The sequence below is a fragment of the Pogoniulus pusillus genome, chromosome 5, assembly GCF_015220805.1.
Source record: "Pogoniulus pusillus isolate bPogPus1 chromosome 5, bPogPus1.pri, whole genome shotgun sequence".
NCBI lineage: Eukaryota > Metazoa > Chordata > Aves > Piciformes > Lybiidae > Pogoniulus > Pogoniulus pusillus.
In genome coordinates, this window is record NC_087268.1 from 45,965,492 (window position 1) to 45,991,862 (window position 26,371).

A 26,371-nucleotide genomic window follows, 5' to 3' on the forward strand; every position below is an offset into this window, starting at 1 on the left:
CACCACTGCACCATTCTTCAAAGGCTGAACAGATCACAAGGAGACACAGAGCATGCTCACATATCACAGCTCTCAGGAAAGGAAGAAGAAAAATACCCAGTTTTGCAAACTTAGTTAGGCCTAAATGCAATTTAGGTAGAGGTGCAGTAGTTCTGTGAAGGCTGCCCTGTGAAATACACCAAGACAGAAAATTTGTTTGATCCTTCATACCCCAAGTAACTGAGCTGGTTTAAAGTCACTGGATACATTGAGAAGCAGAGTTTCTGCATAAGCTGCATGAACATACAGAGGCACCTGTGTCAACTTCCAGTCCAAACACAGCCAAAGCCTTAAGATAGCCACAGTTTCAAAGGAAATAACCATCCCATGACTTTCTGCAAGGCTTTGAGTGACAGGATGAGAGTGAATGGATTGAAACTTGAGGAAAGCAGATTTAGACCAGATATTAGGAAGGAATTCTTTACAGTGAGGGTGATGAGACACTGGAACAGGTTGCCCAGGGACATTATGGATGACCCTTCCCTGGAGATGTTTAAACTCAGGTTGGATGGGGTCTTGACCAGCTTGTTCTAGTGGAAGGTGTCCCTGCCCATGGCAAGGGGATTTGAACTACATGATCTTCAAAGTCCCTTCCAACTGAAACCATTCTACAATTCTAGGCACTTAGTGCCATGGTCTGGTTGATTGGGCAGGGCTGGGTGCTAGGTTGGACTGGATGATCTTGGAGGTCTCTTCCAACCTGGTTGATTCTATGATTTGTATTGCACACACTCAATCACAGGTGTTCATATACACACGTATGTGTGTGTGTGTGTATCCACACACAGCATCATGTCTACGATTTAGGATGACTTTGTTGTGATCATACCCCCAACAGAAATAATTAAGCCAATTTTACAGTACATAAAGTACTGAAAGTAGGCTATTTGCAGGAATAATTTTTTGTTCTGCAGAAACTTTACAGATGCTGAGTCCTACTCTCCAAGTTCTACACTGTGAGATGTGGTAACAAGCTTTTGAACATGCTTCAGTATAGCACAAACACACTCTTAATCGGTGTTAGTTACATAGTCATGGCAACAGTGAGAGGAGAGACTGGAAAAATGTGAAAGTACCCCCAAACACTCCTATTCATAAGGTACCTGTGATGCCCAAGACGTTTTCCTTGTGTTTAGTTAAATATGGGAAGCTCATTGTTTTAGGCTTCTAGAAACTGCAAAAGACAAACACAAGGTAAAAGATATCAGATAAGGAAAGCAGTCAAGGAAAACAGACATGGGTGCTCTTTCTACTATCTCATCTACTGGATAACTTGGAGGGGACACTGTGAGCTCTGGTTGTTCCAACCTGTGTATAGATTGCAAATGAGTGATGCATATGCTGAATTGTAGAGACTGATTCACTGGCACACCAGCGCTGAATCACATCACACCTTATCAGAGTCTCCAAAGAGAAGAGTAAAACACTACCGCCAGACAGATTCTATCAACACGATCCACAACTAGGTATCTTCCTCAAACACATGAAGTCAGGTGTCTTATCTTGAGAAACATGTTTCTGGATTTGATTCAAGATGAGGAAGTCTAGACATTTCGGACTGTGGCACCAAGTAAAGATCAGTTCTTTTCCTGGTCCTGACACACCTTTGCTGTGTCACTTGACTTACAGAACCAAAACGTCAGATGCCAAATCTAAAATGGATGATGTCTCTCTTTTTCACCTCCTGACATACCTTCTAGATACTAATGTTGCATGGCAGATGCTCTCTCAGTAGATATGTACAAGACAGCAACCTCTTTATCTAGCTCCAGAGTATACAGATGAAAACACAATGGATTCCTTACCTAAATTATCTTTTGGAAGCTACAGAACACACACAAACTCCCTCTCTTATTTTTTTCCTCACCTTGAAATTTTAGAGTTCAGGAGCCTCCACCTGTCAGCAGAATCACAGAATTTCTTAGATTGGAAAAGCCCTTCAAGCTCATCGAGTCCAATCATCAGTTTCACACTGACACATCCTTGACTAAACCAACCCCCTCAGCGCAACATCTCATCACTATGAATCGCTATGGTTGGAAAGGACCACCAGCATCATCCGGTCCAAGCAGAACCCTTGGAAGAAGCATGCATTTTGTCATTCATGCTTTGACAACAAATCATTGTCTCCCTTCTCTTATTTGATCCATATTTATTCAATATCTCATTAGTATTCAAGTCCTCTTGTTGTATTTTGGGTTTTTTTCCATGGTGCCTGAGCAATTGTAATAACACAAAGGTAAAGATGCTCAAGAGTTTTATTCTAAGGCAGTAGGAGAATAAGCTCTTTAGTCCTCCTGCCCCACATCCTAGTGAGAATTTGCAAGACTCCAAATTTTCCTTCTCAGATACTTTACTCACTGTAATCTTGTCCGTGCTGCTGACACCCAGTGAGTGGGTGCCTTACCCCAACCACCATTTTGACCTTTACCCTTTCCCCTGAGTATCCCACTTCGCTCCAAGGAACTTCCTGGGGGCTTCCTTGCTTCTGGTCCTCTTGCACTTCCAGACTACACGGGAGGTTTCCAGACAGCATAGCACACACTCCACTCCACACATCCCCCGACATCACTGAGAGACAAAGTCCAAAGTCAAAGAAACCATCAGGGGAAATGAAGTGCTGTGCCTCGATGTGGCGCCAAGCTTCCTTCCCTTTTATTTCTTTTTTTCCTAACGAAACCTCTAATATATTTCTTGTGGTGCTTTCTGTCTCAGTGGCATTTTATCTCTTCTAGCCTGCTTGTAATTTATTGGGCAGGCTTCCTCTTATTGGCCAGGGTTTCTCCTTTTTTCCCCAGTCTGTTTCCTTTCCTCCTCCTGTCCCATTTCCTCCTCCCTTCTCTCCCTTCCCTCTGTAGTCCCTGCCCACCAACCGAAAGGCTAAATTTTCATTCTGGGTACCCGGCATGGCCACGGTAACCGTTGTAAGTCGTCTGCGGTATAATTACATTAATTTGATAAGATCATCGTCATCAGGATGTCTAATTTACTTGCAAGCGGCAGTCAGGGAAAAGCACTGACCAAATTAGCATGCCGCCGGGACCAGAGGGTGCAGGCTCCATATGGCTCCCTTGCTTTCCCTATAAATAACCCTCCTCCAGCCCACTCCCGCGCTTACATCCCCCCCTACCAGTATGCCGCAAAGTTCAGCAGCGGCGTCGGACGGGAAAGGTACAGCCCCGGGCTGCAGGAGGCACCCGGCACAGGGGCTGCGGCTGCCTCCCGCGCCTCCGCCCTCGCCGCGCCTCCACCTCCGCCTCCTCGGCGCGATTTGACGAAGCTGGGGGAAAGGCGAGTTTCTATTTGCACCACCAGCGGTGCAACTGGTTCTTCGCTCGTAGGCATCTGAAACGGGTCCAAATGATGCAGAAACTTTCGTGTGCTTGGCTCCTTTCTTTAAGGCCAGGCACCGATTTTTCCGCTGTGTAATCTCTTCTGTCCTTTCTGTGGAAAGGACAGCGAAGGGGGTGGGGGTGGGGGGGAGGGGGGGAGCAAAGGCGGGGGGGGGGGGGGGGGGGGACGGACACACCGAGGAACGCAAGCTTTATGTTTCCACGGAGAGGACATTAGGAGCATCCTTAGAGAAACAGCTATGCAGCTCCATATTTTTATATATAGATAAGAATGTCAAGATGCACAACTGTCAGGTTGAGCCCACTCCTCCCCTCCTTAAGGGAGACACTATTCTCTTTGGGAACAGGTACTGTGAATCGCTAGCAGTACAGCAACCGCCTTATCCTTACTCCCCTTCTTCTCCATGACCATCTAAATTATGTATCTATAGATACATGTATCTAGATATATATTGCAATACTCTACGGCTCAACATTATACAGAATGTCAGCAAGAGATCAAATCCAGCATGAAACACTGTAGACTGCAGGGGAGGGGAAAAAATGCATTTAAAGCAAGGATAAAAATGGCGTGCAGAATAATTACCTCAAATTGCTATTCGCCTGGCACTCGGACACTAATTCTGCTAAAGCCACTGAAAAATACAATGAGGCAAATGGACCTCCCTCACCTGTTTGTGCAGGTGTGAGTGTGTGCGAAGGGGGGCAAGAAGCAACCAGTCAGGAGGAGGGGAATGTTAAACTTTCCATTCTAAAATGAAAGGAATCAATTAAAATAATCCATTTAGGAGAGAGCATCTAAACAGATCGTCAGCTTTTAATGCCAACGTTTTCAACGCGCGCCCTGGACGTGGATTGATTTTTTTTCTCCAGCATTCCCTCAGCAGATGGATTTTTGCCACTGCAGCTCAGCAGAGGGTGTCAGATCTTTCAGAGTGCACCAGGTTGAAACGAGCAGAGCCTCTTAGCAACTCTCCCTCCTCTGCGTGCATGTGAGTGTGTGCGAGCGTGCGGCTCGGCAGCAGCGGAAGAAAAAGGAAAGAGCGAGCGAGCGGGAGACCGAGGAGGGGAGGCAGTGCAGCCGGCAGGGCGAGGCGAGGCGAAGCGCGAAGCGGGCGGGCGTCTCCGGCGGCGCGGTAGGCTGCGGGCCGGAGGCAGGCATGAGCAGCCGCGCACCGCGGCGGGGGTGGGCGCCGCACGGCGCAGGAGGCTCGGCAGCCAGCGCCTGAGGCTGGGGCGCGTTTTCAGCACCGGGGCGCCGGACAGCGCCCAGCGGGCGGCGAGCTCGGCGGAGCGCGGCCGCGCGGCAAGGTCAGGCCGGCGCGGAGCCGCGCGCAGCGGCAGCCTCCGCGGCCGCGCTCTCCGCTCGCGCTCCTTGGCATGCAGCGGCGGCCGGCGGCGAGCAGCGCCCTGCCCCTGCCGCTGAGACAGCCCCGCCAGCAGAGCTCCGCTTAGCTGCGCCCGGCAGCCGGCGAGAAGGGGAATCGAGAAGGGGGGGGGGGGGGGGGATTTTTTTTCCCCCTTCCTATTTTTTGGGCTTTTTTTCCCCCGTGCCTTGCAGTACGTGCCTCGAGAGTTTCTGGATATAATTACTGACTGAAATCTGGGCTGGTGCGGGTGTAGGTGGGGGGGGGAGAGAGGGAGAGGGGAGAAAAAGACAGAGTTCCCCCCTCCATCTACCCTCCCTGCTCCCCCTCCCCACATATTTTTTTCTCCCTCTTTGGTGGTGGTTCGGACATTTCATGGATTGAACGAACTGGAATTGCTTTCCGCGTGAGGAGGATGGTTGCTGTTACTTTGTCATGAGATCGGGAATGAATCGCTCGGTTTAAAAATGCTGCTTTGGATTCTGTTGCTGGAGACGTCTCTTTGTTTTGCTGCTGGAAACGTTACAGGGGACGTTTGCAAAGAGAAGATCTGTGCCTGCAACGAGATAGAAGGGGATTTGCACGTAGACTGTGAGAAAAAGGGATTTACCAGCTTGCAACATTTCACCGCCCCAACTTCCCAGTTTTACCATTTATTCCTGCATGGCAATTCCCTGACTCGACTTTTCCCTAATGAGTTTGCTAACTTCTACAATGCAGTCAGTTTGCACATGGAAAACAACGGTTTGCACGAGATTGTTCCCGGGGCTTTTCTTGGGCTGCAGCTGGTGAAACGCTTGCACATAAACAACAACAAGATCAAATCGTTCAGGAAGCAGACTTTCCTGGGGCTGGACGATCTGGAATACCTCCAGGCAGATTTTAATCTATTGCGGGATATTGACCCAGGAGCATTTAGGGACTTAAACAAACTAGAAGTGCTGATTTTAAATGACAATCTCATCAGCACCTTGCCCCCAAACGTGTTTCAGTACGTGCCGATCACCCACCTCGACCTCCGGGGAAACCGTCTTAAAACGTTGCCTTATGAGGAGGTCCTGGAGCAGATCCCAGGCATTGCTGAAATCCTGCTAGAGGATAACCCCTGGGACTGCACTTGTGATCTGCTGTCGTTGAAGGAATGGCTGGAAAATATACCCAAAAATGCTTTGATCGGCAGAGTGATTTGTGAGGCTCCTACCAGGTTGCAGGGCAAAGATTTAAATGAGACCACAGAGCAAGAGCTGTGCAAAAAGAACAGAGTGGATTCTAGCCTAGCTGCTCCCCCTGCTGAAGACGAAACCTGTGATCCTGGACCTATTCCAACCCCCTTTAAAATACATGGCAAAGAAGACCCTGCAACACCAGGATCTGGTCCAAATGGAGGTACAAAGATTCCCGTCAACTGGCAAATCAAGACCAAGCCCACTGCTGCGGTCTTGACAGTTAGTGCAAAGAGCAAGTTACCAGCTGCCGTGTCCTGCCCACAGATCTGCAGCTGTGATCAGATCCCTGGCTCAGGTTTAAAGGTTAATTGCAATGACAGGAATGTGAGCAGCTTGGTTGATTTGAAGCCCAAGCCATCCAACGTGCAGGAGCTGTTTCTGAGAGACAACAAAATACATACCATCAGGAAATCCCAATTTCTGGATTACCGGAAACTGAATTTACTCGATTTGGGCAACAACAACATCGCCACCGTTGAGAACAACACCTTCAAGAACCTCTTTGATCTGAGATGGCTCTATATGGATAGCAACTACTTAGATACCCTGTCCAGGGAGAAATTTGCTGGGCTGCAAAACCTGGAGTATCTGAACGTGGAGTTTAATGGAATCCAGCTGATCATGCCTGGCACCTTCAATGCGATGCCCAAACTGCGAGTTCTCATCCTCAACAACAATTTGCTGAGGTCTCTCCCAGTAGATGTGTTTGCTGGGGTCTCACTTTCCAAGCTGAGCATACACAACAATTATTTCATGTACCTCCCAGTGGCAGGGGTGCTGGACCAGCTCACCTCCATCACCCAGATCGACCTGCATGGCAACCCATGGGACTGTACTTGCCCTATCGTGCCTTTCAAACAGTGGGCAGAGATGCTGCGCCCCAAGGTGATTATGAGTGACCTAAGGTGTGAGTCTCCTGAAGATTTCTTTAAGGAGGATTTTGAATCTCTCTCCAATGATGTGATTTGCCCTCAGTTAAAAATCTCACCCACATTAACTTCTAACAAAAATAGCACTGGGTTGACAGAGACAGGTACTCACTCCAACTCCTACTTGGAGACCAGCCGTGTCTCTATTTCGGTGCTGGTGCCAGGGCTCCTGCTGGTTTTTGTGACCTCTGCCTTCACGGTGGTTGGCATGCTGGTGTTCATCCTGAGGAACAGAAAGCGATCCAAGAGGAGGGACGGCAACTCTTCAGCATCTGAAATCAACTCTTTGCAGACGGTCTGCGACTCGTCCTACTGGCACAACGGGCCCTACAGTGCCGACGGGGCCCACAGGGTTTACGACTGCGGCTCCCACTCCCTGTCGGACTGAGGCGGCGGACGGGGCGGGGACGGGCCGCTGCCCGGGACCGGCCATTCGCGCTCCGGCCGGTGGGGCGGCAGACGCTGGGCGCTGATGGCTCTGCACCTCGGCTACCTTCTGTGATGAACAGAACAGGCTCAAGCCTGCACGCTCCTCCTCACGACCTCCAAAGCAAGCAGCGAAGCCGGGGGCACGGTGGGGGGATGGGGAGCTCCGCGCCGGGGCTCACCCCCACAGCTGCGCGCATCTCGGCGTGGGGGGCGCAGCCCCCGCGTCCAACGAACAAGTGAGGATCCTCTTCCTTCTGCTCTGGCAAAGCGAAACACAGCTTCTGGTTTTGTTGGGCTTTTGTTCTACTGTGTTTGGTTTGCATTTTTTGCCCTCTTCCCTTGCGGGACGGACCCCTCACCGAGAGGCCGTGAAGGGGAGGAGGGCGGAGGAAAGGCTGGTGTGGGCCTCCTCTTGAACTCAAAGCAGGAGTGGAAAGTTGCACGAAGGCATGAATGTAATGTAAATAAACGACTCTGACTCTGAAACAGACAAATGGACCATTAAAATAAAAAAAAAAAAAAAAAGAAAGAAAAAGAGAAAAACCTAAAAAGAAAATAAAAAGGAAAAACAACAACAACAACAACAAAAAAAAGTGCTGCATGGCTCGCATGGATACAACGCACCCCAGGGACGCTCCAGCCCCCAACTGGAAGCAGCGTCTAGTTCACACCATCATCCCTCTTCCATGATAAGTCCCTTCGTATCAAACCTTCTATATACAAAATACAGTATGATAATAAAAAGTGCCATTTCGCCATTTTTGTGTGATCTATAGGCAGTAGAGGTCGTACTTTTTACCGTGGAAAATAATTGTAAAGGTTTTTTATTTAAGACATAGTTGCATGAATATTCCCATTGGATTATTATTTTTTATTCCTTGTTTTTCTTTATTGTTTTTGGAGGTGGGAATTACTTTGGCCAGGAGGGATTTTTTTTTTTTGCTTTGTTGATGGTGGGTTGTGTTACTTTTTTTTTTTTGGGGGGGGGGGGGTGGGGGATGGGGAGGGCTTTGGTTTTGTTTTCTCTCTCTTCTTTTTCAAGCTACATAATTCAGTATTGCCTTTCCATCTGAATGTAAAAATTAATACCCTTGATTTCTATTATGGTAACAGTGTAAACATTAAAAAAACAAAACAACAAAAATAGTCCAAGGCGGTTAAGCATGACCAATTAATGTCACTCTAGTGCTTAGGCTGCAGAGTTTAATGGTAGAAAATTCTGTGCTGTTGTAAATCTTACTAGAACTTGAGGAAACCAGAACAGAGGAAGCAAGTGGAACTTACTAATTCTATTCGAGGATTTTATAATGGCATATTTTTTCAGTATTAAAGTGAAAATGTTTTCAACTCTGGGTCCTTACCATTTTTCCAGCAGCAGTTCTTGCAAGTGGGTTACTTGGGTTTAGGGGACAGAGCCTCCTTTCAGTGTTCTCTTGTGTGTGTTTCTCTCCCTCTCTCTCTTTTTCCCTCCTTCCTTCCCTCCCTTCCTCTCTCTCATTCATTCACACAAAGGGGCACAATCGCCCTTCTTTCACCCTTTCCCCAGTGTAAGTAACACACAGAAGTTTCTTGCCTTCTCCTCTCCGTCGTCTCTCTCTTTTTTTTAATATATATAATGCGGCAGTGAATCCCTTTATTAATGCTGTGAATCTCTCGCTGCTGTCGCTGCTGCCGCCGCCTCTGCTGCACACACTGCAGATATATTAGGGATGTTAGGGGAGAATTTGATTTAATTGACTCTGCGTAGCTCGGTCTCATTAAGCCAGGGCTGGAATTCAGCGGTCAGCACTTCAGGCCCGTAGGCAGCTGCCGGACTGCCGGCGAGGCGGGGCTGCTGCGGGCGCCTGAGCTCCAGCAGCTGCCTCTGCTGCTCTTGCGAGTGGGAAAACTAATTAGCGAAGGGATTTTCCCATCCCTGCTCTGGGTAGCTGCATCCTTTGATATTAAATACTGGAGGGGGAATAAAAAACAAGGAGGAGGAAAAAAAGCGCAGTGCCGCAGTCGGACTTCAGGCACTCGCATTCGATCCCATTGCTGCAAAGGAAAGTGGTCCTAAACTCAGTCAAACCTGTAAATGCCAAAGTCCCTGCACATCATTTGTAACTCACAGCTCAAATCCCAGTGGAGATATGGGAAATTTCAGTAACGTTGCTTCTGGCTTTCTCCAGGCAGAGAATCCCTTTAAGGAGTAAAACATTGATAGGGACTTGCTAAACTTTAAATACTGATTTGCTTTATAGAAAATGTCAACTTTTGAGATATGCAGGGAGAAAACAGACATAGTCACACACACATTACAATACTTGCAGTCTTTAAAATGAGGCAGAAACCTGATCCTGAATATTCATGAACTATTAAACATGGGGAATGGATATCAGTCCTCCAGAATTGCTGTGGGAAGATCTGCAGTCTCCTAGAAGATACTTTGGAAGTTTGGTTGTGTAGCTCTGGAAAGGGAGTGTCTTTAAAAAGGGATGTCTTGCTTAACTATACAATCAGGTCCTATTTTGAAAGCTCTACTGTATTCTCTCTTGCTTCTTTGTAAGACTGATAGTTCTGCCAGGGCATTCTACACAAGGCAAAGTGATGGAAGTAGAGACATTAGTTTGCCATTGTGCAATCTACCAGTTTGAGAAGAAAATACGTTTACATATGAGCCAGTGTTTCAGTCCTCAGGAGGCCATCAATTTTGGCTCAGGCATAGTCCAAAAAAATCATTTAAGAATAAGCTGGTGCTCCCCTAGGTGACCATCTAAGTCTTACTGCCTTCTCCATGATATTGTGGTGATAAAAGTCACGAATTGAGAGCATTAAGGACACATTCCATGCTAAAAAGGAAGGGAAAAAAATCATAGTTACATTAAAATCAGTGTTATGGAAGTTAAGCCAAAAGGCACACTAAATTAAAGATATCAGAGCATTGACTGGTATCAGATCATTGACTGAGATCCAACATGCAATGCATATATTCCAGGGACTATAATACTAATTATATGTCATTTTGATTTGTCATCATTGAGAAACAGCATAAACTTATAGCTTTTGCTCATTTCCTTTCCTTAAGGTGCTAGTCCATTGGCATACTTAAATAGAAATGTTGGTTCAGCTAGAGCGTTAAAGATGTGCATTCATCATGCTGCTTCTAGGTTGGGAGCAATAATAGAATCACCCTTTCTCATTCTATGTGAGTTTCTAATTTTAACATTCATGAGATTCTTCCAACTTTCTGACCCTTGCCCTTAAGACACACAGATCACCTAAATTTCTGAGGTGATGATTACCAAGCTTTGAATTGCAATGTTTATTTTATGTTTATGTTTGTCACTTTTGAGGTGTAGATTTTGTTTGTTTGGTTGGTTAGGTTGTTGGGTTTTTTTTTGTGTGAGGGAGGTTGTGTTTTGTTTTGTTTTGTTTTGTTTTGTTTTGTTTTGTTTTGTTTTTGTTGTTAGGAGGAAGTTGTTGGCAGAGAGAGTGATTGGCATTGGAATGGGCTGCCCAGGGAGGTGGTGGAGGCACCAGGAAAAGCCTGGCTGAGGCACTTAGTGCCATGGTCTGGTTGATTGGCCAGGGCTGGGTGCTAGGTTGGCCTGGCTGATCTTGGAGGTCTCTTCCAACCTGGTTGATTCTATGATTCTATGATTCTATGATGCCAAAGCAGAACACTAAATCAGAGAGAAAAATCAGAGAAAGAAAAGGAATGATCAAAAACGTATTGAAGGAGAGTGAAGTTTGAATATGTTAAATATGTTTAGCTATATGACAATAACAAAACATCCTGTTAATACTCAACAAAAAAAACCCCTTTGTGATAATACTTACAACTGTGGAAGCCTACATAACAAACATGGATGTTTTTTTCCTACTAACTTAAGACTCTCAGACTTCAGGCATAACATATATTACATTAGATTACATCTTATCACTTCTTAGTCATCACAATGAAGAGATTTCTGTTGCTGCAGAAAAGACAGGCAGGGAAGGAATAGACACTGTTTAGTTTTAGAACAGCCTAGAATTTAAACTGTTGCCATAGAAATGTATGCCTGTATGCATGGTAGCCTCTCGCTTGCCATTGCAGAAGACTGAACAGAACTCTAGGAGCAACCTGATGAAATTTTACATTGATACCCATAGGTGATATTTATCATTTTGAGCAGAACTGTGCTGTTAGAAGTGTACAGGATTGCATTATTGTATTGCTGTACTAAATGGTATTGGTTGTGTCAGCTTCTTTCATAACTTTGCTGCAGCTGCCTTGAAAATGCACCATTTCAGATCTGCTGGGAAACTAAAGTGATGGGTTTTTTGTTTTAAGGAAAGGTGTGGTCAGTTTTCATCTGCTGGAGAAGAAGAGGCCTTGTGAACTAGTCTTTTCTATGGTAGGATAGCTATTAATTACAAAAGGTGACCACTTCACACTTTTTTATACTACTGACAAAGACCAATAGAGTGAAAGTGCATCAAGAAGATGCATAGTGCTCCTCCCTCCCAAAAGGATTAACTCTAGCTTCCATTACCCATGAGAAGTATTGTAGGTCTCCCAAATAGGAAAGTCTCCCAAAGACAAACAGTTTTTACTAAAGAGGCAACATCTTTCTCTTTGTATTTTTGTCAGTGGCTTCTTCAGTTGCAAAATAAAGTCGGGTTTTGTTTGAGAGTTTAGTGTAACCAAATGCTATTTGAATTAGTCACAGTGAGTATGACTACGTTTTTACTCATGTGTGGTCACAAGTGAGCATTCCAAGATTGCTATGGACTGGATCAGGAACAGTGTGGCCAGTAGGACAAGGGAGGTTATTCTGTCCCTGTACTCAGCACTGGTCAGGCCACACCTTGAGTACCAAGTCCATTTCTGGGCTCCTCAATTCAAGAGAGATGTTGAGGTGCTGGAAGGTGTCCAGAGAAGGGCAACAAAGCTGGTGAGGGGCCTAGAGCACAGCCCTGTGAGGAGAGGCTGAGGGAGCTGGGGGTGTGCAGCCTGCAGAAGAGGAGGCTCAGGGCAGAGCTCATTGCTGTCTGCAAGCTCCCTGAAGGGAGGTTGTAGCCAGGTGGGGTTGGTCTCTTCTGCCAGGCAACCAGCAACAGAACAAGGGGGGACAGCCTCAGGTTGTACTGGGGGAGGTCTAGGCTGGATGTTAGGAGGGAGTTCTTCACAGAGAGAGTGATTGGCATTGGAATGGGCTGCCCAGGGAGGTGGTGGATTTGCCATGCCTGAAGGTGTTGTAGCAAAGCCTGGCTGAGGCACTTAGTGCCATGGTCTAGTTGACTGGCTAGGGCTGGGTGCTAGGTTGGACTGGATAATCTTGGAGATCTCTTCCAACTTGGTTGATTCTATGATTCTATGACTTCAACAGATGAATCCTTTTGTATTTAGAGAAGTTTCCATAGGTATATATGTGAAGTAGGTCAATTGCTGTGGCTAAATCTTGCTTCCTGTGTCTGTGCAGTTCAAGTTAATGGGAATTTATTGTAATTTATGGTACAGAAGTCTCCAGATAAAGAGTAGGACTTCTGAACTGCCTACTGCATACTTAGATTTCTTTGATATTAGGAACCATATCAGAAAGTAAAAAAAAAATAATGCTTTTTGTTGGAAAGCTGCAATTTTCCTAAGATCATGCAGGCATTTGTGTAATCTGTTTAAAGTATATAATCTGTATGGGCATGGACAATCAAAATAACAAGGATCTTTTTTATTGTTCACCATTTTTTTTCCCAGACAGAGGAATATTAACAGTGGAAACAATGCAGACTAGAAAATGTTGCAAGTGTTGTGCTGTATTACATTACAGTCATTAAGATAGCATTTAGCAGTGGTACCTTAATGGGTTAACTTGTAACAGGAGATTATTATCTGAAAGTTTTGGAGGCTTTGATGAAATTGTTTTCTAAATGGAGAAATATAATCAGATCCATCAGGATTAGTTCTCCAAGATTAATTACCTGGCCAACTGATGTATTGTCATGCTAAATGGTTTCATTTATCAGCAAAAAAATATCTGAATCAGTTTCTGTGTATAGTTCTTAAATACATTCTTCAGTTATGCTGGAGAGGAGCAAAGTCAGCAGAAGTTCACCTGAAGGAAATAATTGTCTCCTGCATCAAGCACTTGGAAGCCAAGTCTGAAAACTCATACCAAAAGATTGACGGAGACTGTGCATTGTAGAAGATGCTGAGTTGACTCTTAAGCAAATTACTGCTTTAAGTGCCATTGCTTTGGTGGTGTCTTTGGCGTAAACTGCTCTATCTTTTGCCCCCTAATAACATCAGTATCATCAGAACTCCTTCTCCATCCTTCCTGTTTTCCATTAGTTAGCAAGACTAATACCCCTCAGAGAGTTTCCAGACCCCTCAATCCTTAGTCTCAATACATGTCTAAGCATGAGTTGTCATGCTTTCTTCATGTTACTTTATCATTCCTGAATCAGCTGTGACTCTGGCAAGTGCAAAGTTAATCAAACAAGGTGCATTAAATCTGACTTGAAGGAAACGAAAGAATGGGAAAATAATGATTTTTTTTTTTTTTGGCTTCTTTTAGATGAGAATTATAATAGTAAGAGAGAGAGATGTTGAGGTGCTGGAAGGTGTCCAGAAAAGGGCAATGAAGCTGGTGAAAGGTCTGGAACACAAACCCTATGAGGAGAGGCTGAGGGAGCTAGGGGTGCGCAGCCTGCAGAAGAGGAGGCTCAGGGCAGACCTCATTGCTGTCTGCAGCTACCTAAAGGGAGGTTGTAGCCAGGTGGGATTGGGCTCTTCTGCCAGGCAAGCAGCAACAGAACAAGGGGACAGAGTCTCAAGCTGTGCCAGGGCAGGTCTAGGCTGGATGTTAGGAGGAAGTTGTTGGCAGAGAGAGTGATTGGCATTGGAATGGGCTGCCCAGGGAGGTGGTGGAGGCACTGTCCCTGGAGGTGTTCAAGCAAAGCCTGGATGAGGCACTTAGTGCCCCAGTCTAGTTTACTAGATTGGGCTGGGGGATAGATTGGCCTGGATGATCTTGGAGTTCTCTTCCAACCTGCTTGATTCTTATGGTTTTATGGTCAGCTGGTGCCCAGGCAAGATACTTAAAGAAAACTAAACCAAGGCCTTAAAATTATACAGACTACATTCCTTCAGACACAGTTAGCAAGACATGACAATTAATTTATAAAGGACAGATGTTAATTTTTAGAGGGTATCAGGCAGGTCAGATGCATCCAATTTACTTTTCCCATCTGTTATCTTGGATGTTAGTTTTGTCTTTTCAAACTACTAGCTTTTTGACTTGGGGACTGCATTATAATGGAGCTTTCAGATGGAACTCCTATTTCAACTGATGCCTTTGTAAATTGCTGTATTACATAACACCAATAATAGAAATGTCAAAATGTAATAGAAGGCTCAGAAGACAAAAATGCAACAGCAACAACAACAACAAAAATCCTGACAGTTATTGTTGCTAGCATAATAGTAAATAACTGGTTCTGGGATCAAGCTTGAAATACAAACGAGGAATACAATATTCCTGAGTTGTAATAATTATTGAAGTCATTAAGATGATCACAATGAGAGATGAATGCCAGCAAGGAATGGGAAAACACAGTGTAAGGTGTTTCAGAACAAAAAAAGAGTCAAGCTTTTGAGAGGAAAGTGCCAAGCTGTAAGTGGTTTTTCACAGGAGGATTGAAAAGGGAAAAAAATATAATTTAATTATGGACCTACAGTAACAACCTATTCACATGAGAGATCTGCAAGAGAAGACAGATGGTAGGGAAGATTTAAGTGCAGGATGTAAAAATATGTGGCTGGACCCCAGAGACTATTAGTCATGTTGTAAGTGGATGTATCAAGTTGCCCAAGATAAATATGGCACAACAAACCTGACAGTATTGCATACTGGGCACACCATGAGCAATACAAACTTCTAGAGAGAAGTGTCAGAACTTGGGCTGGCTGCAAATGGAGTGACCAGAAGCACAATTAGAACACAAGATTTTTGTTCCACTGTTACAGTTCAGAAGGCAGTGTTTCAAAATCGCCTGTGTGGTCATAAAGGTTATTTTGTCAAGTGTCAGCATGGTGGAATTCTCTCTGATTTAGTTAACTTATTAACATGGAGTGAAGCTGGAGGTGGGGAGAGTCAGAGTGGAGGTGAGGAGGAAGTTGTTGAGCAGGAGAGTGGTGAGAGGCTGGACTGGGTTGCCCAGGGAGGTGGTTGAGGCCCCATGGCTGGAGGTGTTTGAGGCCAGGCTGGCTGAGGCTGTGGGCAGCCTGCTCTAGGGTAGGGTGTCCCTGGCCATGGCAGGGGGGTTGAAAGTAGCTGGTGCTTGTGGTCCCTTCCAACCCTGACTGATTCCATGATTCTATTCAATGATTATATGATCTTGGATCCTTATTAGAAACTGTGTTCTTCCCTACCACATTATATGTGATAGAGGATAGTAGTAGCAGTTCTTGTTCAAGGATTTTCTGTTTGGTTTTACTTTGTGTAGTAAATTAAGATGCATATAGCCTATAGGGACAAAACCACTGAAAGCTATTTTTTCTCTCACCTTTTTTCCTCTGTGTGTGCTTTAATTTACATAGAGAGTGTAAGAATGAGCAAGAGGAATGCACTAAATACCAGTGGATACCCCCTGAACGTTCACTGAAATTATTCAGGGAGAAGAGCTACAGATCTGAAGGGCAGAATGAAACATGCTACTGGCATTGGCTAACAGAACAAGGAGACACAGTCTCAAGTTGTGCCAGGGGAGGTATAGGATGTTAGGAAGAAGTTTTTGGCAGAGAGAGTGATTGGCATTGGAATGGGCTGCCCAGGGAGGTGGTGGAGTCGCCGTCCCGGGAGGTGTTAAAGCAAAGCCTGGCTGAGGCACTTAGTGCCATGGTCTGGTTGACTGGACAGGGCTGGGTGCTAGGTTGGACTGGATGAGCTTGGAGGTCTCTTCCAACCTGATTGATTATAAGACATTCTAAAGGTGCCCATGAAACAGGAAGCACATTTTTGCAAGGTCTTTCTGTGACTGTGCTGCTATTAATGAAAGAACATCTTAACCTACTAAAATTTTAGTCCAAAACAGTAGTCCTTTGGATCTAAATAAATGTGAAGGTATATTTAGGATAATGATTAGACTGTTGATTTGGGCCTTATAATAAGGTAGGATTGAAATTAAATTGGGAAGGAAATAATTCTGGTTGCAGATAGATAAACTGCTCTCTGCTCAAACTTATTAGCTCAGTTACCAGCATGTATATTAAACCAGGCCCTTTTGTGCTTTCAACACATTTGCAGTATTCATAAGTTCCTATCTAAGTAATGAATAAAAGGATTCTCAGCCTCATCCTGTGTGGTAACAAACATGATATATGGATGAAATTAGGAATGAAATAAATGTGAAAACATGTTGCTAACAAGGTTTAAAAATAGGTTGTGCATTTTAGATGCTAGGTTGGACTGGATGATCTTGGTGATCTCTTCCAACCTGGTTGATTCTATGATTCTATGATCGGTTCTGGCTGCTGGTATGACATAATTAAGAGAGTATTGGTCAGATAGAGTTGCAATATGATTAATGTAGATGGATTTTACCATTGTAGCTGGTTTTCCAGAAGAGTACATTTCTGATCATGAAGAGGCAAGTTTATGATAAAGACACTTAGTAAAGAACAATGAATGTAATTGCTGTACACGGATTGATAGTGGAACAGGCTCCCCAGAGAGGTTGTGGAGTCTTCTTCTCTGGAGACTTTCAAGGATATGTTCCTCTGTGATCTGTGTTCGTATTGTCCTGCTCTGGCAGGGGGGTTGGACTTGATTATCTCCTTGGGTCCCTTCCAACCCCTAATATCTTCGGAGCCTGTGATAGTCCTGGTATTAGTGGAGCCTCAGGGGTGACCTCATTGCTGTCTACAACTAACTGAAGGGAGGCTATAGCCAGGTGGGGTTGGTCTCTTCTGCCAGGCAACCAGCAACAGAACAAGGGGACACAGCCTCAGGTTGTACTGGGGGAGGCCTGGGCTGGATGTTAGGAGGAAGTTGTTGGCAGAGAGAGTGATTGGCATTGGAATGGGCTGCCCAGGGAGGTGGTGGAGTCACCATCCCTGAAGGTGTTGAAGCAAAGCCTGGATGAGGCACTTAGTGCCATGGTCTGGTTGATTGTGCAGGGCTGGGTGCTAGGTTGGACTGGATGATCTTGAGGTCTCTTCCAACCTTCTTGATTGTATGATTCTATGATCCCCACGAAAGGGGACATGATAAATGTTACTTTAATTATAAATGCCAGCCAGATCAGCCAAAGCAACCCTGGAGATCAATGAGGTGACAGATGTCACAGCCAGATTGCCATATCTAGTTGATTGGACAGGGCTGGGCTTTTTCCATTCCCACAATGGGGGATTTTATCTACCCAGATATTTGCTGGAAGGGCTATTCAGCCAGCCACAGTCCAGGAGTTTCCTCCAGTGCATTGGTGATAACTTCTTGGTGCAACTGGTGGAGGAGAAAAGTAGGAGGGGAGCACTGCTGGATCAATAAAAGCCTGGCTGAGGCACTTAGTGCCATGGTCTGGTTGATTGGGTAGGGCTGGGGGCTAGGTTGGACTGGATGATCTTGGAGGTCTCTTCCAAGCTGTCTGATTGTATGATTCTAATCATATCATACATCAATGGAATTTTATTTTAGTTTAAACAATTAAAAATGGTTTTGATTGCCACATGGTCTAATATTTAAGACTGTTATAATGGGTTAGCAGTGTTCATTTAAACTGCTGTAGTTGTGATCAGTGATACTCAAATATAATTCTGTTCTGTTTGAACTCAGGGTAGATATTTGAGACTGGATTTGGTGGGGTAAGAAATGTAACATTTGAGTTGTACATATTTTCTTTTCTGAGCTAGGAGCTGAAGTCCAGGCAAGATGCTTTAACATACCTTAAGTGGAACGGGTGATTATGTTACAACATCTTAAGTGCTCCTTGGCTGAAATCTAACAGCACACGATTTAGACATCTCACTCTGTAACTAAATTGCAGCTTCTAAGGTTGGGTAAGCTAAATCACTTTAAGTTTTCCACTGCTACAGTAAACAGGGATGAATCTCACACTTAGAAAAAACATCTTCAGGATGCAGCTTTCATTTCAGCGTGCACACATATAAGAAGGCAACCAAATACTTCAAATACTTTTCTTACCCTGTCAAATAACAACTTATTAGAAGGAAACCCAAATATTACAGATTACACATATAGTTGATTATGTTTGGTGATATTTGTTGCAACATTAGAATCATACAATCAGCTGGGTTGGAAGAGACCTTCAAGGTCATCCAGTCCAACCTAGCACCCAGCTCTGTCCAATCTCTTCATTCACATGCAATATTTTTCAGCTACCATAACTTTAATCACATACCAGAGAATTGCTAATATGCTTCTATTTTGAAGAGAACCTATTTAGAGAATCATAGAATCAACCAGATTTGAAGAGACCTCCAAGATCATCCAGTCCAACCTAGCACCCAGCCCTGGCCAATCAACCAGACCATGGCACTAAATGCTGCATCCAGGCTTTTTATACACCTCCAGGCATGGTGACTCCACCTCCTCCCTGGGCAGCCCATTCCAATGGCAATCACTTTCTGGCAACAACTTCCTCCTAACATCCTTGACCTACCCTGGCACAAGATTACACAAAAGTCCATAGTGAAGAAAAGTTTGAACAATCCTCCTGAAAACAATACTGAAGTTCTAAGAAGGATTAGTGCAGGTATTGGCAGATTTAAGCAGAAATTGTTAAACAAAGTCAAAATTAATAAGAAAGTTCCTTTGTGTGATTAAGAAACAAATTGTAAAATCTGCTTCTAAGTTAAAGGTACTAGAAACAGCACTGCAAGGGCCTGCAGCTGGGTCGAGGCAATGCCAAGCACAAATCCAGGATGGGCAGTGAGTGGCTGGAGAGCAGCCCTGAGGAGAGAGACTTGGGGGTGCTGCTGGATGAGAAGCTCAACAGGAGCCAGCAGTGTGCACTTGCAGCCCAGAAAGCCAAGCAGCTGCTGGGCTGCATCAGGAGAAATGTGGCCAGCAGGTGGAGGGAGGTGATTCTCCCCCTCTGCTGCACTCTGCTGAGACCCCACTTGGAGTACTTTGTCCAGTTCTGGAGCCCCCATTACAAGAGGAATGTGGAGATGCTGGAGTGTGTCCAGAGAAGGGCCAGGAGGATGCTGAGAGGGCTGCAGCAGCTCTGCTGTGAGCACAGACTGAGGGAGTTGGAACTGTTCAGTCTGGAGCAGAGGAGGCTCCCAGGTGACCTTCTTGTGGCCTTCCAGTACCTGAAGGGGACCTACAAAAAAGCTGGGGAGGGACTTTTGAGGCTGTCAGGGAGTGGCAGGACTGGGGGGAATGGAGCAAAGCTGGAGGTGGGGAAAGTCAGAGTGCATGTGTGGAGGAAGTTGTTGAGCATGAGAGTGGTGAGAGGCTGGCATGGGTTGCCCAGGGAGGTGGTTGAGGCCCCATGGCTGGAGGTGTTTAAGGCCAGGCTGGCTGAGGCTGTGTGCAGCCTGCTCTAGGGTAGAGTGTCCCTGCCCATGGCAGGGGGGTTGGAACTGGCTGATCCTTGTGGTCCCTTCCAACCCTGACAGACTCTATGACTCTATGATTTATAGCAATTAACTGTATGGCATTTTCAGATACAAGCAATGACAAGAAACAGCTAAAATGCGAACGAATTAGCCTGAGTTCCTTAGCTTCAGAAACAGCAGTGATGGTTTTACAGAAAGTGAATGTTGTTGCCTGCCTTCTGTCTCTCTTGGAGAAGGCTGCACAGCCTAACTCAGATGCATAGTTCATAGAAAATTATTCTGAAGAAACAAATCCACTACCCAAAAGTCTGACTCAAAAGAGAGTTTTCATTTGAACAGAAGTCTGAGGAGGGTGAAGCAGAATGAGGAATTTCATGCTGGATGTTTCACTACATTAGACAATCTGTGTGTGACAAACAAAAGCAGTTGAACTTTTTATTCCTAATTGGCTCTGATTCCTTGCAAATTATGCCTATGAACAGAGCTCTGTAAGCAAATTTTAATTATTTTGGATGTTAATATAACACTTCAAACCAGATGTTGTACGTTGCTGCAATGCTCATCACCACCCTATCTTGGTCACAGGATTCAGTGTGTTGTTAGAACTTCCATTCAATTGCCCTAACAGAGCAGTACAACAGTTACAGGTAGCTTCTGCTTGGGGGTTGTCTCCAAGATAAACACCCTCTGAGTTTCTTACAACTTAGAAATTAGACCTTAGAACATAGCATCAAACAGGTTGGAAGAGACTTCCAAGCTCATCCAGGCCAACCTACCACCCAGCCCTGTTCAATCAACCAGACCATGGCACTAAGTGCCTCAGCCAGGCTTTGCTTCAACACCTCCAGGGACGGTGACTCCACCACCTCCCTGGGCAGCCCATTCCAATGCCAATCACTCTCCCTGGCAACAACTTCTTCCTAACATCCAGCCTATACTTCCCCCTGCACAATTACTCAGAGCCTTGTTGACCATGACCTTGAGTATGTCCACGGATGGGTCCTGAACTGCCTCCCAGGACAAATTGTTACAGTGTTCCACCACCCACATGGCAAAAACTTGTTTCTACTATCCAATCTAAATTTACTCTTCTCTGATTTCAAAGCATGGAGTCCTGTCTTACCATTACAGACCTTTGCAAGCAGTCCCTCTGCAGCCTTCTTGTAGATTCCCTTCAGGTACTGGAAGACTGCTAATTAGGTCTCCCTAGAGCCTTTTATTCTCCAGACTGAAGAACCCCAGCTCCCTAAGCCTATCCTCACAGGAGAGGTGTTCTGGGCCACTGATCATTTTCATAGAATCACAGAATCATAGAATCAGTCAGGGTTGGAAGGGACCACAGGGATCATCTACTTCTAACCCCCCTGCCATGGGCAGGGACATCCACTCCATCAGGTACATGTCCTTCATGTGTTGAAGGCTCCAGAGCTGAACACAGCAAAGCACACTAAGCAGAGATCATATGCAGATAATCAGTATCTTTCTACAGACTCAAAATAGGACATAAATAAATTAAAAATTTAAGAGAAATATTTCTTTTGACAAAGAAAATTTCCATTTTATCTCGTGAATTCTTGCTCAATTATGTGTTTGTCTCTGAGAATGGAAACAGACAATAGAGTCTTTTGGAAGAGCTTTTACAAAAGAAGTGAATTTGTAACCTAGACAAATCAGGATGTGTTTGTACAGAAGGAAAAGAATGGTTCTCATTAATTTACCAGGGATATAGACAGAGTAAAGCTTCTACAGTGTGGCAAACATAATGCAGAGAGCAGAGGGTTTTCAGATACGCTGTCCGTCTCTCTGCTCTCTATCTTTATCTGCTAGGCATTATTAGGTGTATCAGAGTAGTCTACTTCCTTATCACTGCTCACTAGACATTACTTAATGTATTCTAAAGTGCTGTCTCAGCTCTTGTGCGAGACATTAGTGTGTGGACACAAATAGAGGGAAATGCTGGGATATCAGGAAAAACAGCCACATTGATACTTCTAAATATTTAAACAGGTTCTCTCAAGGCACTAGTCCAGTGATGAATAAATAGAAGAGTGATGCCAGTTCACTTTTATTAGACATATTTTATTCCATAGTTAACATACTCAAAATAATGAGATCATAGAATCATACAACTATAGCGTCATAGAGTCAGTCAGGGTTGGAAGGCAACACAAGGATCATCTAGTTCCAACCCCCCTGCCCAAGATCAGGCTGCCCACAGCCCCATCCAGCCTGGCCTTAAATACCTCCAGAGATGGGGCCTCAACCACCTCCCTGGGCAACCCATTCCAGGGACTCACCATAGAATCGTACAATCAAAAAGGTTGGAAGCGACCTCCAAGCTCATCCAGTCCAACCTAGCACCCAGCCCTGGCCAGTCTACCAGACCATGGCACTAAGTGCCCCAGCCAGGATTTTCATGAACACCTCCAGGGACAGTGACTCCACCACCTCCCTGGGCAGCCCATTCCAATGCCAATCACTCTCTCTGCCAACAACTTCCTCCTAACATCCAGCCTAGACCTCCCCCAGCACAACTTGAGACTGTGTCCCCTTGTTCTGTTGCTGGTTGCCTGGCAGAAGAGACCAACCCCACCTGGCTACAGCCTCCCTGCAGGCAATTCACCACTCTCATGGTGAAGATCTTCCTCCTCATGTCCACTCTGAATCTCCCTACCTTTGCTCTATGATAGTTTTTTAAAAGGTGCTGGTAATAGAACCCAGATAAATTGATTTAGACATTTAGTATCTCCACAAAATAATGGCAGTTTCATTTTCTGAAGTGAACAGCTTGAGTTTTCATTTTAATACAGATTTTTTGTCCCAGAAATCTCTTCTCCAGACTCACTGCTATGCAAAGCTACTAACAGAGCAAAGCATTAGTTTTTTTATTTTACAGACCCTCAAATTTAAGAGAAGATTACATTTTCAGATGGATTTCTGAATTCAGCTAACTGAAGGGCTTCATTTTTTAGTAGGGATTCTAAATTGTGCTGGCAATTAATCTGTAACATGACTAATCCTTTTTATTATTTTCATAAAAAATAAAATATGTTTCACAACCTGAGTGAAAAAGCATTGCAGGAGTTTTTAGCACTGGGACTCAGCATGCTCATAGGCATTCTCCTGCACTTATCTACAAGTTAATACCTTGATCTTGCCATAAATGTCATGCAGGCAGAACATGACTTTTAATCCCTCAGCAGAACTAAAAACTTTGATCTACAAAGCCTTATTTTCACAGAATCATAGAATCAAGCAGGTTGGAAGAGACCTCCAAGATCAGCCAGGCCAACCTAGCACCCAGCCCTGTCCAATCAACCAGACCATGGCATTAAGTCTTTTCTTGAACGCCTCCAGGGACGGTGACTCCACCACCTCCCTGGGCAGCCCATTCCAATGCCAATCACTCTCTCTGACAACAACTTCCTCCTAACATCCAGCCTAGACTTCCCCTGGCACAATTTGAGACTGTGTCCCCTTGTTCTGTTGCTGGTTGCCTGGCAGAAGAGACCAACCCCACCTGGCGGCAGCCTCCTTTCAGGTAGCTGCAGACAGCAATGAGCTCTGCCCTGAGCCTCCTCTTCTGCAGGCTGCACACCCCCAGCTCCCCCAGCCTCTCCTCACAGGGCTGTGTGCAGGCCCCCTATTTAATCTATATTTTAGATACACCATGAAAATGAACTTCTCACTTCTAGCAGCAGATGCATCTTCCCAGACAGTGATGACACTCTTCTATTTCCAACTCTTAATGTATTTGCAACGCTTCACCATAAGTCAAATTTCTAACATAGGAAAATAGATAAACTGTGATTCAGTGTGAAAGGCAGTGAGATGTGACTGTTAGAAGGAAAGGGCTGTGAAATACATGGGGAGTTGTTTGCTTGTTTGTTTCTGTTGGTGGTTTTGCTTTTTTCCCCCAGACTTCAGGTATCCTGTTCATTCAGGTGAAGAAAGAGATATGCAATAAAAGGCAAAATAGGCTCACTGGGCAGTGAAACACAATTAATGAAGTAAAAATAGTTATTAATTTTTTTGCTTCTCTTCTGTCTTGGTGACTTTTACTAAGAGAAAGGAGTTGACACATAAACATAATGCAAATCTGGTGAGTAGACACATGTGAAACTGGGAAGGTATGATAACATAGAGGAAAAAAGAGTAAATAGTACCCTCAGGGGAACTATTCAGTTTCTTCAGAACAGTCTAATTTTGAGGAAAACACTGATCTTAGAATCATAGAATCAACCAAGCTCATCCAGTCCAACCTAGCACCCAGCCCTGGCCAATCAACTACACCATAGCACTAAGAGCCTCAATCAGGCTTTGCTTGAACACCTCCAGGGATGTTGACTCCACCACCTCTCTGGGCAGCCCAACCCAATGCCAATCACTCTCTCTGCCAACAACTTCCTCCTAACATCCAGCATAGACCTCCTCCAGCACAACTTGAGACTGTATCCACTTGTTCTGTTGCTGTTCTATTGCCTTGTTCTATTGCTGTTCTATCAGTTGTGGGTCACATTCTTGGCTGGAGTTTCCAATGTTCTCATCTTTGTATACAATATTCTTCTTCTCCAGGCTTTTATTGAACACCTCCAAGGAGGGAAAAAGTAGGATTTATCCAAAAATGTATACACTGTATTGGTAAAAAGAGTAGTTGTGATGTGCTCCACATGCCTGGATTAGAGCAGTGTTAGAATATGTTGTAAGTTCATCATAAAGTCAGTGAGACATAGATGTACATTCATGGTTTTATATTTGTAGTTAAAACGAGAACAAAGGAGAGAGAGAAGCCAGAAAGTGCCTGAGGCTCTCACATTATTAAGAATTTGAAGAGAACAAAGTGGTCTGCTGAGGACACCTGTCTGTTTCTGTGCAGAGCTATAACTCTTAAACATGGAAGAGAAAGTAGATCTTAAATCTCAATAGAATTTGGCTCAGTAGCATGCAGGAGAAAAGAAGCACATGTCCATGTCATCTCACATAGCAATTTACTACTGGTTGCCTTCTACAGTAAGCTTTACCTGCTCCATTGGTCAATCTACTGCAGAATCAGGACTGAGGAAATTCTTTGCCAGCTTCAAATATCTGCAGGCAAAATCTAGTTACAGGGAGTTGTCTGAAGCTCTGCTTCAGAGCAAAGGCCTTTTGCTTAACTGCATTTATTTTTTTGCCAATTTCTCACTAGAATGTGGTGGGGTTATAGGCTGGATGTTAGGAGGAAGCTGTTGGCAGAGAGAGTGATTGGCATTGGAATGGGCTGCCCAGGGAGGTGGTGGAGTCATCATCCCTGGAGGTGTTGAAGCCAAGCCTGGCTGAGGCACTTAGTGCCATGGTCTGTTTGATTGGACAGGGCTGGGTGCTAGGTTGGATTGGATGAGCTTGGAGGTCTCTTCCAACCTGGTTGATTCTATGAGCTCAAATATAGTTTCTTCATCTAGTTCTGCTAATTTGCATTAGATAGGTGACACTATATAGGTAGGAGAAAGTACATTTTGATGACTTAGGTACAAATATCTTCGGATATATAGTGACAGGTTATATTCACACAATTTACCCTGTGTAATTAGTCAGAATCATAGAAGCAAGCAGGTTGGAAGAGACCTCCAAGCTCATCCAGTCCAACCTAGCACCCAGCCCTGTCCAGGCAACCAGACCATGGCACTAAGTGCCTCAGCCAGGCTTTGCTTCAACACCTCCAGGGATGGCAACTCCACCACCTCCCTGGGCAGCCCATTCCAATGCCAATCACTCTCTCTGACAACAACTTTCTGACAACATCCAGCCTAGACCTGCCCTGGCACAACTTGAGACTGTGTCCCCTTGTTCTGTTGCTGCTTGCCTGGCAGAAGAGACCAACCCCACCTACAGCCTCCCTTCAGGTAGTTGTAGACACAAATGAGGTCACCCTGAGCCTCCTCCTCTGCAGGCTGCACACCCCCAGCTCCCTCAGCCTCTCCTCACAGGGCTCTGCTCCAGGCCCCTCACCAGCTTTGTCACCCTTCTCTGGACATGTTCCAGTACCTCAATATCTCTCTTGAACTGAGGAGCCCAGAACTGGACACAGTCCTCAAGGTGTGGCCTGACCAGTGCTGAGTACAGGGGCAGAAGAACCTCCCTTGTCCTGCTGGCCACACTGCTCCTGATCCAGGGCAGGATGCCATTGGCTTTCTTGCCCACCTGGGCACACTGCTGGCTCAGCTTCAGCTACTCTCTCCCAGCACCCCCAGCTCCCTCTCTGCCTGGCTACTCTCAGCCACTCTGTCCCCAGCCTGTAATGCTGCTTGGGGTTGTTGTGGCCAAAGTGTAGAACCCTGCACTTGGCCTTGTTCAATCTTATCCCATTGGCCTCTGCCCACCCATCCAGCCTGTCCAAATCCCTCTGCAGGGCTCTCCTACCCTCCAATAGCTCCACACCTGCTCCTAGCTTGGTGTCATCTGCAAACTTGCTGATGCTGGACTTGATCCCCTCATCCAGATCATC

The 26,371-nt window shown here is 45.2% G+C and overlaps 1 protein-coding gene and 1 long non-coding RNA gene across 2 annotated transcripts in view; one reads left to right on the top strand and one right to left on the bottom strand.

Annotated features, from left to right (window-relative positions):
- The window catches only part of LOC135175584 (uncharacterized), a 483,378-nt gene that overhangs the window by 13,358 nt on the left and 443,649 nt on the right, over positions 1-26,371 (bottom strand). The gene's annotated exons all lie outside the window — the stretch shown is intronic.
- SLITRK1 (SLIT and NTRK like family member 1) lies at positions 4,725-8,101 on the top strand. Its single transcript, XM_064143907.1, has one exon. It carries the CDS (start codon positions 5,227-5,229, stop codon positions 7,300-7,302), a length of 2,076 nt encoding a protein of 691 aa, XP_063999977.1. The 5' UTR covers positions 4,725-5,226; the 3' UTR covers positions 7,303-8,101.

Excerpts from the sequence above, each read along its gene's own strand:
- SLITRK1 (XM_064143907.1), top strand. The coding sequence starts at position 5,227 with ATGCTGCTTTGGATTCTGTTGCTGGAGACGTCTCTTTGTTTTGCTGCT.